At 42.7% G+C, this 19,951-nt stretch overlaps 1 protein-coding gene across 4 annotated transcripts in view; it reads left to right on the forward strand.

The window, feature by feature from the left end:
- The window catches only part of CIITA (class II major histocompatibility complex transactivator), a 297,918-nt gene that overhangs the window by 225,435 nt on the left and 52,532 nt on the right, over positions 1–19,951 (forward strand). For 3 of the 4 annotated variants that reach the window (XM_056535321.1, XM_056535322.1, XM_056535323.1), the window contains 7 exons: positions 475–534; positions 882–944; positions 5,003–5,110; positions 5,187–5,261; positions 7,806–7,859; positions 8,982–9,116; positions 19,407–19,487. In XM_056535321.1, the coding sequence (XP_056391296.1) occupies positions 475–534; positions 882–944; positions 5,003–5,110; positions 5,187–5,261; positions 7,806–7,859; positions 8,982–9,116; positions 19,407–19,487 (576 nt within the window). Of the gene's footprint in view, positions 1–47; positions 140–474; positions 535–881; positions 945–5,002; positions 5,111–5,186; positions 5,262–7,805; positions 7,860–8,981; positions 9,117–19,406; positions 19,488–19,951 lie in introns of those variants that run through there. The other variant, XM_056535324.1, reaches the window with a different exon arrangement.

Here is a 19,951-nt window from a genome sequence, read left to right on the forward strand (position 1 = left end):
GCTGCTCGGCCCATCACCAAGCGATTAGCTGAGCCACAGTGTGACATGACTTCTTTGGGAATCTCTACACCCTTTTAAGCATTGGGCACAATATGACATGCATTGTAGTTCAATGGCCAAATGATGACGTACTTCCAATGTAAGCACATTCATACAGGTACAGAAAGCATGCAATATTAACTGCTTATTCATATTTTATTTATTTATTTGTTTGTATGAAGAATACTATACTCAGGAAATTATACACTGGCTATCTATATGTAAGAATTATGGGGGAGATTGATCAAAACCTGCGCAGAGGAAGAGTGGTGCAGTTGCCCATAGCAACCAATCAGATTGCATCTTTCATTTTCCACAGGCCTCTTTAGAGGCCTGTGGAAAATGAAAGAAGCAATCTGATTGGTTGCTATGGGCAACTGCACCACTCTTCCTCTGCACAGGTTTCGATAAATCTCCCCCTATGTCTATTTACAGATGGATTTAGTGAACCTAGAGAATGTGAAGAACCACCAAGGAAACATTCAAGAAGAAATTGTGAGTATAGAAAAGTGTTGAGAATTTTAACATTAATAGCTAGGCCTGTGATCTCCAACAATTTATGTATATGGTTGCAATAAAAAGGTGATGTTGGGGAGAATTTAAAGTGTGCTGCATAGTACATACGCTGCAGTTACTTATACAATTGTTTGAAGGATCCTCTTTTATTGAAAATCAAAGTTCATTGGAGCTGATAGTAGGAATTAAACGTTAGAGACCCTATTGTGTCATTGGTTGTAATAAGAAAACAAAACAATTCCTCTATGGTCATTGACAAGCTGCGACATCCAGCTACACAAGCTGCAGGGATAAACGCTGATCAAATATTTGCATTTTTTTACCAGGTTCTCGAAGACAAAGTCCTCATTCCCAGAAACCAAGACAGAAAAGGAAGATGAAAAGTACAGGTGACTACTGGATGCATCAAAAGGGACATGCAGTAACTTTTAGACTGAAGAAAGGTGTTGGGGCAGCTATGCAGAAATATTTAGGGTAGGGTCACACGAAATGGATCCGCAGTGTATTTTATGCTGCAGAGCTACTGCTGATGGACCCTAAAGTTGTGCCCGCTGTTCCTGCCCATATTGGCGGATTGCAGACACACATTGCAGACATGAGTCGCCACGCGCATGCCACTGCTCACCCTGCTCCCTGAGCTAGGCCCAGAGCGACGTGTGCAAGTACACTGCACATGCATGTGGCTACTCGCAGAACACTGTGTGTCTTGTTGGAGCGGCGGATTATCCATCACCAGTGGATCCGCAATTTAAAATACGCTGCGGATCCGTTTCGTGTCACCCTACCCTTAAAGGGGTATTCCAGGAAAAAACTTTTTTTTATATATATCAACTGGCTCCAGAAAGTTAAACAGATTTGTAAATTACTTCTATTAAAAAAATCTTAATCCTTTCAGTACTTATGAGCTTCTGAAGTTAAGGTTGTTCTTTTCTGTCTAAATTTTCTGATGACACATGTCTTGGGAAACGCCCAGTTTAGAAGAGGTTTGCTATGGGGATTTGCTTCTAAACTGGGCGATTCCAGTAAGAATGAATGGTGCAATGGACACACATGTGCGGTGCGTTCCATTCCTTTCCGGCATACAATTTTCCTCTGCCCTCATGAGCGGTGAGGTTCCCTGCATTCAGACTCAGCAACCAATCAGCTTCTAATTTCATATTCCATGGATAGGGGAACATTTTTGAGATTGGAATACCTCTTAAAGGGGTATTCCAGGAAAAAAAAAATGTTTATATATCAACTGGCTCCAGAAACTTAAACAGATTTGTAAATTACTTCTATTAAAAAATCTTAATCCTTTCAGTACTTATGAGCTTCTGAAGTTAAGGTTGTTCTTTTCTGTCTAAGTGCTCTCTGATGACACCTGTCTCGGGAATCGCCCAGTTTAGAAGCAAATCCCCATAGCAAACCTTTCTAAACTGGGCGTTTCCCGAGACATATGTCCTCAGAGAGGATTTAGACAGAAAAGAACAACCTTAACTTCAGAAGCTCATGAGTACTGAAAGGATTAAGATTTTTTAATAGAAGTAATTTACAAATCTGTTTAAGTTTCTGGAGCCAGTTGATATATAAACATTTTTTTTTTCTGGAATACCCCTTTAAGAGGTATTCCAATCTCAAAAATGTTCCCCTATCCATGGAATATGAAATTAGAAGCTGATTGGTTGCTGAGTCTGAATGCAGGGAACCTCACCGCTCATGAGGGCAGAGGAAAATTGTATGCCGGAAAGGAATGGAATGCACCGCACATGTGTGTCCATTGCACCATTCATTCTTATTTGATACCCCCACTGTTCAGCTTGTTATCACATATTTGGTAGATAGGGGATAACCTATGGATATGGAAGTTCCCCTTCATGTCTTAAGGGGTACTTCAGTGGAAAACACTTTTTTTCATATGAACTGGCTCCAGAAAGTTAAACAGATTTGTAAAAAATCTTAATCCTTCCTGTATGTGTCAGCTGTCTGACCACAGTGCTCTCTGCTGACACCTCTGTCTGTGTCAGGAACTGTCCAGAGTAAGATCAAATCCCCATAGCAAACCTCTCCTGCTCTGGACAACTCCTGATATGGACAGAGGTGGCAGGAGAGAGCACTGCGGTGAAACTGGAAGGAAATTCAAAAAGAAAAGAACTTCCTCTGGAGCATACAGCAGCTGATAAGTACTGGAAGGACTAAGATTGTTAAATAGAAGTAATTTATTTTGATTTAATCAGTTTATTTAATCTGTTTAATTTTCTGGCTCCAGTAGATATGAAAAAATTGTTATCCACCGGAGTACCCCTTTAACCCCTTAAGGACGCAGCCCATTTGGGCCTTTGGAATGCAGACAATTTTATTTTTACGTTTTCGAATTTTCCTCCTCGCCTTCAAAAAATCATAACTCTTTTATATTTTCATCCACAGACTAGTATGAGGGCTTTTTTTTTGCGCGACCAGTTGTCCGTTGTAATGCCATCACTCACTTTGCCATAAAATGTATGGCACAACCAAAAAAATACTATTTGTGTGGGGAAATTAAAAAGAAAACCGCAATTTTGCTAATTTTGGAAGGTTTCGTTTTCACACGTACAATTTACAGTAAAAATGACATGTGTTCTTTATTCTTTGGGTCAATACGATTAAAATGATACCCATGATAAGATACATTTCTATTACTGTTGCGCTTAAAAAAAATCACAAACTCTTTAACCAAATTAGTACGTTTAAAATCCCCCTATTTTGAAGACCCATAACTTTTTCATTTTTCCGTATAAGCGGCGGTATGAGGGCTCATTTTTTGCGCTGTGATCTGTACTTTTTATTGATACCAAATTTTCTTATATAAAACTTTTAATACATTTTTTATAAATTTTTGGGGGAATAAAATGTTATAAAAAAGCAGCTATTTTGGACTTTTTTTTTTTACGTTCACGCCGTTCATCGTACGGTATCATTAACATTTTATTTTAATAGTTCAGATATTTACACACATGACGATACCAAATATGTATATAAAATATTTTTTAACACTTTTTGGGGGTGGAATAGGGAAAATGGGACAATTTACATTTTTATTGGGGGAGGGGGTTTTTCACATTTACTTTACTTAATTTTTTTTCCTTTTTTTTTCCTTTTATTTTTATACGTTAATAGTCCCCTTAGGGGATTATTTATAGCAATCATTCGATTGCTAATCCTGTTCAGTGCTATGTATAGGGCATAGCACTGATCAGAGTTATCGGTCATCTTCTGCTCTGGCCTGTGGGAAGGCAGATCAGAGCAGAAGACTCCCGGAAGGCAGCGGAGGCAGGTGAGGGGACTTCCGTCTGCCGTGCTGGATGATGCCGGGCGATCATCCATTTAAGTGACCGCGATGCTGCAGATGCCGTGATCTGTATTGATCACGGCATCTGAGGGGTTAATGGCGGACATCCGCTGGATCGCGCGTGTCCGCCATTACCGGCGGGTCCCTGGCTGCGATCAACAGCCGGGACCTGCCGCGCATGATCCGGGCATCGCTCCGATGCCCGCGGTTATGCTTACGACGTAAATGTACGTCCTGGACGTCACCACGTCACCAGGACGTACATTTACGTCCTTCGTAGTTAAGGGGTTAACCACTTAAGGACCCAGGGCATACCTGTACTGATTGCGGTGCTGTGCGCTATTAACCCTTCAGACACGTCGTTCAAAGTTGATCGCCACATCTAAAGTGAAAGTAAACTAATCCCAGCTTGCTCAGTGGGATGTTCGGGATCGCCGCAGCGAAATTGCGGCATCCCGAACAGCTGGAATAAAAAAAGGAGGGCCCCTTCCTTCCTCCTGCGTGTCCAATCGATGAATGACTGCTCCGTGCCTGAGATTCAGGCATGAGCAGTCAAGCAGCAAAATCATTGATCAATGTTATCCTATGGGATAACAATGATTAATGTAAAAGATCAGTGTGTGCAGTGTTATAGCCCCCCTATGGGAGCTATAACACTGCAAAAAAAAGTGGGGAAAAAAAGTTAATAAAGATCATTTAACCCCTCCCCTAATAAAAGTTTGAATCACCCCCCTTTTCCCATTTCAAAAATTGTGTATATAAACATATGTGGTATCGCTGCATGCAGAAATGTCTGAAATATAAAATATATTCATCGAATCTGACGAAGTCAAGATGGACGCTTTTTTTGTTGACTTAATGAGAACATTATTATGAAATATGACCTATGAATGTAATTTTATATATATATATCTCATTTTAGATATATGAAAAGGTTTCTATATGGTTCAGGAATGGAGCATTCTGTAAGTCATTAAAAGGGGACAGCCCATAAAGGTGGAGCTGATGTGTCAAAGAATAGCTGGAAATTACATTCTTTCACATTACTTACATAGGAATAATGTTTGTTGGCATTGAAGATAATACACATGTTTACAACTAAATATATGTCTGTAAAGTTTCTTCTTTCTCATTCATCAGATACATCAGAATTAAATGAAAGCTGTACTGAAAATGAAACACCAAAGTCCTTAAGCTTAACACATATCCCCTACTTACTTACACCTGCAGGATCACTTGTAGGATCAGGTAAGTGTTACAAATGTGTTATGTTCACCCAATATTTACAATCAGATTAAGTCATTTCCCTGCTTCTCTTTCTCAGGAAACACATGTCATCCTGGCCCTTTTCCTGTGGTTCAAGGATCCCATTTCCAGTTTAAGATAATACTATGTCCCGGTAATTATTATTATTATTATTATTATTATTATTATTATTATTTTACTACTGTTATCTTTAGCTATGTAAGTCTTCTTGAATTTGTCCAGCCATCCTTAAAGTGTACTTGTCAGATAAAAAAAAAAAAAACTGTTATATGTTGCTCAGTACCTCATCCTGATCATGTACATCTATTTTTATGTGTCTATGACCTATATTTCTCTCAGAATTACCTTTTTTTTTACTTGCCATCATTGCTCAGTGAGGTTTCTGTCCATGCAGAGGCATGGGGCATGTCCCTCACTTCTCCTCACTGTGTTGACTCCTCCCCTCCTCGCCCACTCGTCTCTGACTCACAGAGGGCCGAGAGCAAGCACAGCAGCTCTGGACCTGCCTATGGCCCTGTCAATCACTCATGGTGTCCATGGCATGTTGATGACCACTGGACACTGCAGGACTGGTATGTGTCCGGGGAGACCCCTAGTGGCCACTTTTTTGACTGGCTTTTTCAGTATGAAATACTGAAAATTTTCTGATGAAAGCAATTGCAAAACATATTGGGAAGATTTATCAAAACCTGTCCAGAGGAAAAGTTGCTGAGTTGCCCATAGCAACCAATCAGATCACTTCTTTCATTTTTGAAAAGGTCTCTGAGAAATGAAAGAAGCAATCTGATTGGTTGTTATGGGCAACTCAGCAACTTTTCCTCTGAACAGGTTTTCATAAATCTCCCCCATTGTTTTTGCATGCTTCATAATATATTAAAAGTTATTGTACCTGACAGTGCCCATTTAATGTTACTCTCAGAATGTGTTTTCTATGCTTGCATGCCCTTACCCATACCCACATGTAATATATATATATATGTATTTTTAACCTGAACTGAAACATTATTTCACTTTCCCTCCTCTTCATGGCAGCGAGGGGTGCATCGTTCTTATAGTAAGGGCACAGCACGCATCACTGCCTGGACTTTTGGACCTTGCAGATATATTTAATCATGCTTTCCATGCTGTACTGACAGCCATCTAAATGTCATTGTGTCATCATTCACCCAAACAACAAAGGATTATAGAAACGAATGTTGAGGAGCAAACAAACATTAGGCTCTTCTGTCCTGGGTGCAAAACTGAGTATCATAATGAGGGGCTTGTTTGGATAATTTTTATGGGGACCCCTCTCTTTGTACATCACTGTTGATAACCACTTGATATGCACAACACTTGACTTTGGTAACAGCACTTATCATGTGGGCACAACAAATTTTATCAGGCACATAATGTAAAATTTCAAGTTTTGTTGCGAGATATAATTAAGAAAAAAAGCAGCTTCAGGAAAGGATGAAGAGTATTACTTATAGGGATAGTTTGGAGGTAAAAAAAAATGTTTTTAAATCAACTAATGCCAGAAAGTTAAACAGATTTGTAAATTACGGTAAAAAAGATGGGATGATCCCGCACTCACCGCGTCTATCGCTGGGTCAGAGCACATGGAAGGAACGAGGGTGGAGAGGTAGACGGGGGCTCAGAGGCAAACACCGGCAGTTTCGTGCTAATTAGCACATCTTCCGGCCTTGCGAGGCCTACTAAAGGTACATATTCAGATTGGGTCACTGTTAGTAATGGGGTAACACAGGGGGCAGTATTGGGCACTGTTCAATATCTATTTTTTGCAGATTATACTAAACTAACACAGAAGAGGACAGTGCACTGTTACAAATATACTTGGATAGGTTGGTGACTAAAAATTTTTTAGTTGACAGCACATGGAACTTTTCCAACCAGTGTCAGGCAGCTGTTGCCAAGGCAAGTAAGGTTATGTGTATACATTGCTGTGCACCAAAATTCTAATACATTTGGGGTTATTTCTGGCGCAACAGCCATAGGAATAGGACTCAGTGAGCAATACATAGATCTATCCTATGACCTATTTATACCCAGGACTGTATCTATAACCAGGGGGCATCCACTACATCTAGGTAAACAGTTTCTATATCAACACAGATTTATTTTTTTTTCTAAAGGTGAGACTATGGAACTCTCTGCCAAATGAAGTAGTCATGGGGAACTAAGAGTTCAAAAGGTGTCTGGATGAGTTTTCTCTATTATCATTAGAATGATATGATTTGCCTCTATATACAGAAGGAACTGACAAGTGAGCTTTAGACTGGAAGAAAATATTATTTTAGGGTTAGGGTTTTGGGTTCACACATACATGATCTCTGCAGCAGATTTTCTGCAGACCCATTGAGGTCAATAGGTAGCAACTTTATCCGCAGTAAAATTGGAATTTTTACAGTCGATCATGTAGGTGCCCTTATTGTGGATGCTCTATTGGTCTGTGTGAAAACTGTAATGCTTTAATTTCATGTAGTCTCATAAAAAATATAGATTCATTATAAAAATTTAATGTAAATAATATATATCATTTTCTGTCTAAAAATGTTTTTGTAATAAAAGTATCAGAACATAACATTCAGTAGTTACAAGTGACCTTTATAATACTAACAAATGCATTTATGAACTAACACATCTAAAAAATGTAATTTTGTGATTTGCTTCTTAGCACCTGTTCCTGGATCAGTACTATCATGCGTACCAACTACACCTCCAATACCTGGTAAGGGGTTGTTTTTTTATTATCATTGAAGGGGTACTCCCCTGGAAAACTTTTTTTTTTTTTTTTAATCAACTGGTGCCAAAATGTTAAACAGATTTGTAAATGACTTCTATTTAAAAATCTTAATCCTTCCAGTACTTATCAGCATTTGTATACTACAGAGGAAGTTCTTTTACTTTTTGAATTTCCTTTCTGTCTGACCATAGTGCTCTCTGCTGACACCTCTGTCCATTGTAGGAACTGTCCAGAGAAGGATAGGTTTGCTATGGGGATTTGCTCCTACTCTGGACAGTTCCTAAAATGGACATAGGTGTCAGCAGAGAGCACTGTGGTCAGACAGAAAGGAAATTCAAAAAGAAAAGAACTTCCCCTGGAACATTTTTAAATAGAAGTAATTTACAAATCTGTTTAACTTTCTGGCACCAGTTGATTTACATTTTTATTTTTTCCCAGTGGAGTACCCCTTTAATGGGAGGAATTTACTAATGCTGTGCACTAGATTTTGAACAATTTTGTCTCAATTACAATGTTTTTCCTTTCTACATTGCGTCAGGTTTTCTTTTTTTTTTTTTTTTAAGTGGCTGGGGATTAATGTGAATGTGGCCTAAGTATGACTGCAAGTTTGTATCTGTATTACAGGTGCAAGTCCTGAAAGCATCTTTGGGATCTGGGATGTTCTCAGTTCAGATCAGTGGACTCGTGGTGGAGCCACAATTTGTGGCCAGAATACAGATGCAGAAATGTGGCCATATAATATTAATTTCTGTAGTGAATCTCCACCCAAGTCCATTGTGAATCTGCAGCAAAAAGATTTGTTTTTTTTTCCTTCCCTTGGACATGGGCCAATTATTGGTCCAGGAATGCCAACAATGGGCCGGCAAACAAGAAAACACATCAGCCACACATTGCCCTGTGTAAGCAGGGAATTCGTGGCTGACAGTGATGTATTTTAAGCATGCAAGAACGATCCATCGATTATTTATGCGACACTGCTGCCAGATTGATCGGGCCTTGTTACGGGCTCTGATCACCAACCAATTGGCCCATCTACAAGGGCCCTTGGTCTAATTGTTTGCAAAATTTAACTGAAATACTTAATGTGTTGTCTGTTGTTTCATCTAGAGCACAATGCATTTTCTACAAACAGAAGCATCCCAATGTCTCCTGATAGGAGAGTCTCCTGCAGTCCTTTTGCACCCAGTGCAGCTGATTTGCCCAACTCACCAGAAGCCGCTTCTATGCACTGTCCCTCAATAGGTATTTATAGGTTTTATAGTTTTCTCTATTAAATGATATAATTAATTGGCTGACTTAAAGAAAAGTGAAATTATTAGTTCAAATGTACAATCCAAATTTTTTTCCCTGAGGTTAAGTTTCTACTTGATTTTTTTGTGTCCCAAAAAAACGCAAGAAAAAAACACCACAGCATTTTCCTGTGTCTGGCGTTTTTTTAGAAACTTTTTAGCATTTGAGTGGAAATTGCATTTTTGGCCCCTTTTGGCATTTTTTTTTTTTTGGTACCCAAAAGGATGCAGTAGTGATGGTAAAAAAAAAAATGTATTTCACAAAATTTATATTTTTTATAACGAAATTTAAGTGTGTATTTCCCTTTTTTCCACTTTTTTTTTTATTTTTTACATTTTTTAGGTAGTACTACTACTCCCAGCATCGTTCCATGATGGGAGTAGTAGTACCTGTACTAATAGACATATCGCCCCGATGCAATCGTCCATAATATAGCAGAGATGCGGAGCGGCTCTATACATCGCTCGCATCTCTGCACTTACTCATTCATATTTTCCGGTGATTAGCCGGAAGGTGGCAGCCAATCACAGCTCTCTGAGGGAAATATGAATCAGCGATGTTCTATTCACATCACTTGCCGGAGTATAGTGTAGAGAGGTTAGCGCTGAATAGAGCCGCTCCACATCTCTGCAATAGATAGGACGATCACAGCGGATGTCAGGAGTGATAACCTCTGTGATCTGTCCTTGACTGCAGGTACTACTACTACCAACATGGAGCACACTCTGCTCCATGTTGGGAGCAGTAGTTCCTGCAGTTAAGGAAAGATCACAGCAGATGTCACTACTGACACCCACTGTGATCCTCCTGTATAATGTATAGATGCGGCCGGACGCTCTTCTATGGTCCCCTGCACTGACGTATATATACACCTATTTATATTTCCCAGAGAGTTGTGATTGGCTGGAACCATCTGGCCAATCACAGCTCTCTATGGGAAATATGAATAGGTGTATATATATATGTCAGTGCAGGGGACCAGAGAAGAGCGGCTGGCCGCATCTATAAATTATACAGAAGGATCGCAACAGACTCGGGTGATCTGTCAATTGGTACAGGTACTACTACTCCCATGCTGGGAGTAGTAGTACTACCTAAAAATGTAAAAAATAAAGAAGTAAAAAACACACACACACTACATTTTTATTATTGTTGGCTACATTTTTAGTGCCCTACCCGCCCACATAAATTGATCCCTGTTTTAACAATTTATAAAAATTTTGTTATAAAAAAGATAAACTTTGTTAGATACAAATTTTTTTCATTTACTACTGTATCTTTTTTACTTTTTAATAAATCTCCATCATTTTTTTTTTTTTTTGTATGGAGATAGAAAAAAGGTAGAGACCGACAAACGGCGCCTCGTGTATTACCCCAGGATATACGTGAGGAATGAGGGGAGTAGGGGATGACCCCATGGGGCTTATATATGGCCGCTCACCTCAATGTATAAATAATACGCATATAACCCCTATATAGCGGGGTATCATCAGACAAATGTCGATGTCAAGCCAGTGGGTTGCAGGAGATGACCGAGGTCGTCCTGTGGAATGTGAAAGGAGACGAATAAAGGAACCCTTAGAATACCGGCGCTGCAATTCTTGATGATGGAAACAATGAAGTCCAGGTTATAGTGAAGATCCTCAGCAGGACCATTTATTAAAAGGGAGCATAATATAACAATAAAAAGCAGTTGATTACGCTTTTCGGGAGGTGCCCTCATAAATGCCTACATAAATATTATAGGAACATATATAATAAGCAAAAATGCAGGCACACAAAGGGATATAAACCCAAGGTGCAATAAATGCATAAGTTACATCCATAACAGAGAGGGAAAAAACGCATAAAGTGCATATAGTGGCAATTGTTATAAGATTCATGAATTGTGGCGTCATTATATAACTATATTGTATTTATGCCACAATTCATGAAAAAATTCAGGAAAAAAATGCCATTTGCTCAACATGCTGCGACTTTGCAAAACCGCCAAGGAACTAAAAAAGAGTGAAAAAACGCCAAAAGGAAAAAAAAACGCCAAACTGAAAATGCCAAGTGGAAAAAGAATTTTGCGATTTCTAATTGATTTACAGCTAACATGTGGCCACAGTGTTTTGTGTCCGAAAAAACACAGTGCGGCAGAATTGGCGTTTTTCTTGGCGTTTTTACCCCCAAAAAAACAAGTAGAAAATTAGCCTCAACTTTATGTTTTTGTGTCTTTGCTATGTTTAATAAAATCTGCAGACGGGTTCAAGTTAACTGATAATACTAGTTTACTTTCTGTTTATGCAAAATTGTTTTTTTCAAATTCCAATCTCATAAATTGATGGCATATTGCAAGGATATTCCAACACTTAAAGGGGTACCCTAGACATCTTATCATCTATCCAAAGGATAAGGCATAAGATGTCTGATCGCGCGGGTCCCGCCGCTGGGACCCCCACGATCTCCCAGCTGCACCCGGCATTCATTTAGAGCATCCGCTGCAGCACCGGAGGCTCGTGACGTCACAGCCACGCCCCCTCAATGCAAGTCTATAGGAGGGGGCGTGACGGGTGTCTGGCCCCCTCCCATAGACTTGCATTGAGAGGGCGTGGTCGTGATGTCACGAGGGGCGTGGCCTCCAACCCCGCATCGCCAGTCATCTGGCATGGAGCGAAGTTTACTCCATGCACTGGATAACTGGGGTGCCCCAGCCAAGATCGCAGGGGTCCCCAGTGGCGGGACACCCCCGATCAGACATCTTTTTTTTTTTTTTTTCAAACTGTAATTTTTATTACAGATTTTTCAAAATAAAAGTACAAGATCCAAATATACAGGAAGCGGTAAGGTCAGGGCTCAAGTCCTACAGGAACACTTGGGAACTGAGTTCCTGCACTTTTTCCACAGAATGAATACCATTCCCATTAGCAGGACCATCCCTGAAGTTGAAATCTTGGATGAGTTCCCACCCTTTTTTTTCTCAGGACTTCGCCCCCCTGGGTAAGGTAACATACCGGAGGAATCCGGAAAGCAGGGCAATCCAAATGGCAACAGGCTATTAATCGCCTGAACAAAATGCAAATACAACCAAATACATCAACACAGCATGTGTACTCAGCGACCAAAGCCATTGAAAAGTAATAAAGCCAGAGTAAAAAAGAAGTAAAAAAAAGACCCAAGGGACCGGATCTCACAGACTCGGGCCAACAACTCGTTCTCAGATGGAGAGACGGTCCGCTTCTAATATTTAGCAGTCAGTGTCTTGGCTGCCAAAATAATATGCATAAACAATTTAAACGGTTTCTTGGTAAGGGCCCTATAAGACAAATTCAAGAGGTAAACCAAGGGGACAGAGACTCCCAGAACAGAGCCCAACAGGCGAGCCACCATCTGCCAGTAGTCCACTATTAGCTGACAGGACCAGAAAATGTGAAAAGTAGACCCAATCCCCACCCTGCAATGCCAGCACTGCAGGGGGATAGAAGGGTTCAGTCTGTTGAGGAGTTTAGGAGTATGGTACCAAACCATAAGCAGTTTAAACTGTGTTTATTTATAAGCCATACAAATCGAGGCCTTAGAGGCCCTCTCCCAAATCACCTACCACTGAGAGATAGTAATACTGGTATTCAGGGTCTCCTCCCAGCGGCCCATGTAGCTATGTGCAGGGTCAGCACAACCCAAAGGAGAGTTGAGAATGGAATAAATAGCGTAAAGGAGACGCTTCGTCTACGGTGAGACAACCATAGAGGACATATAATGACTAAGCTGGAGATAATGGAACTGCTCGGAGGAGGGAAGACCATTCCTAGACACTAATTGATCAAACGGTAGAAGAGTACAGGAACGAAAATGCACTACATTTGCCCAACAAAAGAGTCCCCTAGATTCCCATACACTCACCATACTAGAGGTCAGACCAGACAAGAAATCAGGATGGTACAAAAAGGACGGCATAGGGGAAGACAAGGACATTAGTTTAAACTTAACAAGTCAATATCCCCAGACATATCAGGAAAAAGCCATCCGACCCAAAAGAGGACCCAATGAAGGAGAGGAGAGAGGGAGAGTCCAGTGGAGAGAGTTGGGATGAACAGGGGCCAGCCATAGCTTATCAAGCTCCATTGACTATAAGCATGATACGAGGACCAAGCAGCTAGGTGACGTAGATGGGCAGCCCAATAATACTTTGCCACATCTGGTACAACAAAACCCCCAAAGGACCTTCCCGCCATCATGACAGACATCGGCAAACAATGTCATCTAGTGTCCCATATAAAGCGAAAGATAGATTGAAGGGAGTGAATAGCAGAGAGGGGTACCTGCACCGGAAGCGTCTCAAAAAAATATAACAATTTAGGGAGGACCGTCATTTTAACTGCCGCTATGTGACCAGAAAATGATATATATTGGGACCGCCACTTCTCTAGAAGACCCCGAAGCTCTTGAAACAGAGAAGGAAAGTTAGCTGAATACAGGGAAGCATAGGAGGGAGTCAAGAGAACCCCAAGGTATTTAAGGGCAGAGGAAGACCACTTAACCCCTTAAGGACTCAGCCCATTTTGGCCTTAAGGACTCAGACAATTAAATTTTTACGTTTTCATTTTTTCCTCCTCGCCTTCTAAAAATCATAACTCTTTTATATTTTCATCCACAGACTAGTATGAGGGCTTGTTTTTTGTAATGACATAACTCATTATATCATAAAATGTATGGCGCAACCAAAAAACACTATTTTTGTGGGGAAATGAAAACGAAAAACGCAATTTTGCTAATTTTGGAAGGTTTTGTTTTCACGCCGTACAATTTATGGTAAAAATGACATGTGTTCTTTATTCTGAGGGTCAATACAATTAAAATGATACCCATTATTATATACTTTTATATTATTGTTGCGCTTAAAAAAAATCACAAACTTTTTAACCAAATTAGTACGTTTATAATCCCTTTATTTTGATGACCTCTAACTTTTTTATTTTTCCATATAAGTGGCGGTATGGGGGCTCATTTTTTGCACCATGATCTGTACTTTTTTTTGATACCACATTTGCATATAAAAAACTTTTAATACATTTTTTATCATTTTTTTTTAAATAAAATGTATTAAAAAAGTAGGAATTTTGGACTTTTTTTTTTTTTCGTTCACGCCGTTCACCGTACGGGATCATTAACATTTTATTTTAATAGTTCGGACATTTACGCACTAGGCGATACCAAATATGTCTATAAAAAAAGTTTTTTACGCTTTTTGGGGGTAAAATAGGAAAAAACGGACGTTTTACTTTTTTATTGGGGGAGGGGATTTTTCACACTTTTTTTTTACACTTGAATAGTCCCCATAGGGGACTATTCATAGCAATACCATGATTGCTAATACTGATCTGTTCTATGTATAGGACATAGAACAGATCAGTATTATCGGTCATCTTCTGCTCTGGTCTGCTCGATCACAGACCAGAGCAGGAGACGCCGGGAGCCGGACGGAGGAAGCAGAGGGGACCTCCGTCCGGCGTTCTGAATGATCGGATCCCCGAACTGCTGCAGATGCCGGGATCTGTATTGATCCCGGCACCTGAGGGGTTAATGGCGGACGCCCGCGAGATCGCGGGTGTCGGCCATTGCCAGCGGCTCCCTGGCTGCGATCAGCAGCCGGGATCAGCCGCGCATGACACGGGCATCGCTCCGATGCCCGCGGTTATGCACAGGACGTAAATGTACGTCCTGGTGCGTTAAGTACCACCTCACCAGGACGTACATTTACGTCCTGCGTCCTTAAGGGGTTAAAAGAAAAGTCAGTCCGAACAAGAGAGGACCGAGAGGGAGGGAGATTCAAAGGGATCGCCTCAGTTTTGGAAAGATTAACCTTATACCCCGAGACCATCCCATAGGAGTGCAAAATCCGATACAGGGCAAGGAGGGAGAGGACGAGTGAGGGCCAAAAGGACATCGTCCACAAACAGACAGATCTTAAAGTCCCAATCATGTAACTGGACCCCAGAGACATCCGGCTCCCCCCGAACCAGAGCAGCCAGCGGCACTATGCAAAGAGCAAAGATAAAGGGAGACAACGAACATCCCTGTCAGGTTTCATTATACAAGGGAAAACTCTGTGAAGTCACATGAGGGAGCTTAATAGAGGCAGTAGGGGAGGAGTAGAGGACCTGTAAGGCAGTCAGAAGGGCCCAGTAGCAAATATAAATGGCCAACTAAGCCTATCAAATGCCTTTTCAGCATCAAGCCTAAGACCAGGGACTGTTCTGAGCGCTGGTTGATCAAGTCTATCAGATCCACCACCCATCTAGTGTTATCACCCCCTTGGCAGCAGGGAATAAAGCCAACCTGATCTTTATGAATTAGGAAAGGGAGAAAGCCACAAAGGTGTACTGCTAAGACTTTTGGTAAACAGCTTTAGATCAGAGTTAAGAAGGGCGATGGGCCTGTAGCTCGAACAATCATGGGGGTCCTTACCCAGTTTGGGGATTAGAGTCATCAAGGAGTATAGAAAATATTGCAGCATCCCCTCTCCCACCCCCCCCCCCCCCCCCATAAAATAATTAAACAGAGAGACAAGCCTAGGTAGTAAGAGAGATGCAAAAGTCTTGTAGTATAGATAGATAAAGCCATCAAGTCCGGGGAAGCGTCCAGTAGGTAAGGATTTGATAACCCCAGCCAACTTCTCGGAGGTGATCGGAGCATTTAAAACAGCTCGATCAGCAGCTGATAGGGCAGGTAAATCACATTGGGAAAAAAAGGAATGCAAAGCAGTATCACAGTCCCCTAAGTCAGACGGAAGCTGTGAAGGAAGAGAATACAGTTTAGAGTAGTAATCCAGAAACAGATGAGTAATAGTATCAGGATGATAGTAAAGAGCACCAGCTGCATTTTTCAGGGCCGAGGGAGATTGGGCAGCGGTCCGATCATGTAAGCGCCTGGCTAGTATAGTATGGGCCTTATTGCCCTTCTCATAGAACACTGTTTAGCATAGAGAAGAAGGTGTTCAACCTTCTGAAGAGCCAGGTCACCCAGGTAAGCACCAGTTGGAAGCCTCAAATTTAGAAATCTCGGCACGTAGCTCCCAGGAACGAGCCAAGGCATCTCTCTTGAGACGGGAACCCAGGGCAATACAATGACCATAGACCACCGATTTATGTGCCTCCCACAGAATGGCCTGCGAAGCAACAGAGCCATCATTGGTAGTAATACAGTAGAGATACAGCCCTGAATTGACTCCCTGGAGGGCAAAGTTTTGAGCAGAGAGTCATTGAGATGCCAATAAAAGCGACGAGGAAAGGTAGATAGGGGAGAAAAGGAAAGCAGGACCGGGCTATGATCCGATCAAGAAATCTGTTTCAGGGATGTGTCGACAAGCATGCGCACCATAGGGAGATTCCCAAAGAAAAAATCGATACGCGTGCGCAGCCGATGCGGGTGAGAGTAAAAAGAAAAAGACTGATTCTTCGGGTGAATTATGCGCTATAAATCATACAAAGAGGAAGATCGAATCAGTTGAGGAAAAAGCGACCCCAGACGAATTTGAGCGGGGGGAGTTGAGACCCTTCACATTCAAAGTGACACACTTAACCATAATAGATACCAAGGGGGAAAAACGCAGATGAGTCAGAATACTCACCAGAGCCCAGAAAGCAAAACCTGACAGTCCTGGAGAGAGGACACCAATAGCGGAGTCCAAAAGGAAGAGATCCAATCCCATTGAGCCTAAGGGGGGAAAAAAGAAATGGAGGGAGAAAGAGCCGGGACAGGGGGGCGGGACAAAGCACCAAAGAAAACGCCATAAAACAAGACCAGACAAACCCAGAGAAACAAAAGAAACAGACAGAGAATACACCAATAAAACGAACCAATGACCATCCGGCCAGAGAAAAATCCAAGACATATGGGAGAAACAGATCCAACAAACATATCAATAAGAACCAAACTATTGGCACAGCCTCAGAGGAAGAATGACACAAAAAAGAGACCACCAAAGATGGAGCAATCCCGCCCCCCCAAGGCTGTGCTAAAAATAGAACTTAATCATTAAAGTGACCTAAAATACTAGTGCATAAAAACAGGAACACTTATGCTGAAAATAGGAAGTATGCATCATAAGGCAGGGGAGAACCAGACAAAGGGATAAACCCATATACAAGAGTCCAAACATCAGCTACAATCCACTGGAAACATATCAAGGAGGGTGCAGTGGGGAGCCCCGCGAGGTCTGCGTTGACTGTTTTTGACTACTCCGGTCGGATCGGTGGTTCTGGACAGGCTGCCATACTGGAGGGAGGGAAAGAGGGGGAGGAGTCAAGCCCCAGTCCACCATCTGAGGGGTAGGCAAGTCCAGAGCAGAGAAAAGCTCGTCAAATCTGTGAAGGAATGTAAAACTGCAGAGCGGATCTTTGCAGGCATGGAGAGCAAATAGAAAATTCCACCGATAGGGCACTTGATGGTCCTGCAGGACAGCCAGGAGGGGCTGGAGCATCCTCCGCTTGCGTAGGGTGATCCACGAGAGATCCTGGTATAGCTGAATAGGCTCCATCAAACTCAAACTTCTTGAGAGTACGGGCCTTAGCCATAATTAACTCCTTGAGCAGGAAATCACGCACACAGCAGATAACGTCTCTAGGGGAACCAGCCGCAGCAGGGGTGGAGTGCCCTGTGGGCCCTGTCCAACTTGATCTTGTGGGTAGGAGGTGTGCCCAAAATGAGATTAAATATGGCTTCCAAAATCACATGGAGATCCTCCTCCCTGTTGGCTTCCGGGAGACCCCGCACCCTGATGTTATTACGTCTCCCTCGGTTATCTAAATCTTCCACATGGTCATGGAGATCACTGAGGAATTCTGACTGGGAGGCAATGGTAGTCTGGATCTGGGCAACATAAGCCTGAGTAGCATCATGAGCGTCCTCCAAGCCCTCCACCCTATCAGAGACATGCTGTAAGTCTTGGCGGAGAGAGGAGATCTCAGCTCTGCACGTATCCTTGACTTCAGCAATGAGGGAATGAAAGTCCTCTTTGGTGTGAATTTGAGATAATAGCTGACTCCAGTCAGGAGGCGTAGGGGAGGCAGCAGGGACCCCTGAGGGATCAAGGTCCGCCTCTGTGAAGGCATCCCAGGGCTGACGTTCATCCAGATAGACAGGCTCCACCACAGTGACAGAGGAGCTGGAGTGGCCCCTCTGTGGGGCAAAGCGAGGGGCCCCCCGCATTCAAGCCACCAGCAGACACAGCCCTCTGGGGTTTAGGCAGAGGTGCAAGAGGGTCAGATACTGAGGAACCATAGGGAGGAGGACCACATGGCAAGGTCCAGTTCCCCGCTGCAGCAAGAGGTAAAGGACCCTTATCAGGGGCCACAGGGCCAGTAGACCAAGCAGTAGACGGACCTGGAGAGGGAGAGGGGGAAGGAGGGCCCCTCACCAGTGCAGCCCAAGATGGCAGCTCACTCCATTGCGAGGACTGGGGGAGTGAAGGGCTCAGGGGAGGAGAGGGCAACCCACTACAGGGGGTCCAGCCCTGACAGGCTGCAGTGCCAATGTGTCACTCACTGTGTCGTGATGCTGGATGCGGGAAGAGTCCCGTGCAGGTACTAGAGGCTCCGTCACCACCACAGCCCCGGAAGTGAGAGCAGGAGATGCCACCAGCAGTATATCAGCTGCGCAGTCCAAGTCCTAGCAAGGCAGCGCAGACGGAGAGGTGAGCAGGTGCAGTGGGTTCCCACGTAACGCCTCCAGAGTCTGTGGTGGGTCAATAGAGGAGCCGGCACCCCGGAGAGAAGCAGGTCCTGTAGAGTGGGAACGGAGGCCAAGGGCTGGTCCCGTAATGGCGGACGGCGCGCTTGGGCCTGTGGCTTGAGGGGGCCGAAGGTAGCAGGTGATCCCCCTTGAGGCACAGTAGGCTGCCGGTGGGTAGACGAGGGTTGAGAATGAAGAGGCAACAGCTCTTGTGTAGTGCTGCATCCCCTTCACTGCTTTTCCCTACACAGCGTAGAACTTCAGCACAGCCCCATTCAGGTTAGTGGAGGAAAAATCAGAAGAAGATGCAGTGATGCACCAACCTTGCGGCCTCTTCTTTCCAATGAATGGTGAGGTTCTAGAGGTTTACTGCTCATAAAGGGATGGCATATGCAAGCAAGATTACATCATATTATATGACGGGAATACCCTTTTAAAAAGCAACTTACTTTTTTTTCATCACAGTAGATCTTTTTGCACTAATGTTATGTAGATTAAATTGGTAATAACTATGTTTTTTTTTCTCCCTAGAAATAGATACAGACAATACAAACAAATGCAAAGAGACTCAAGTTCAACATGTACAACAGGAAAAGCAACAAGAAAAGCATAGTAAGTTAATGTTCCCTCCCACATTACTGTTCACTTCTATAGGACATCAAAACTATATTGAACTTATTTCCCTGTGACTGCTGTTTTGGTGATTAACCCCTTGACGACGCAGGATGTAAATGTACGTCCTGGTGTGGTGGTACTTAACGCACCAGGACGTACATTTACGTCCTGTAAATGACCGCAAGCATCATGCGCGGCAGTTCCCAGCTGCTGATAGCAGCCAGGGACCAGCTGGTAATGTCCGACATCCGCAATTGTACGGATGCCTGCCATTAAAACCTCAGATGCCGTGATTAATACAAATCACGACATCTGTGGGAGTGCGGGCAGAAAAATGCATGATCGGATCGCCAGCAGCGCTGCCGAGATCCGATCATCTGTAATGGCGGACGGAGGTCCCCTCACCTGCCTCCGTTCGTCTCCTGGCGGATCGAGCAGACCAGAGCAGAAAATAGCCGATA

Source organism: Hyla sarda, chromosome 8 (assembly GCF_029499605.1).
Source record: "Hyla sarda isolate aHylSar1 chromosome 8, aHylSar1.hap1, whole genome shotgun sequence".
Taxonomy (NCBI): Eukaryota; Metazoa; Chordata; class Amphibia; order Anura; family Hylidae; genus Hyla; species Hyla sarda.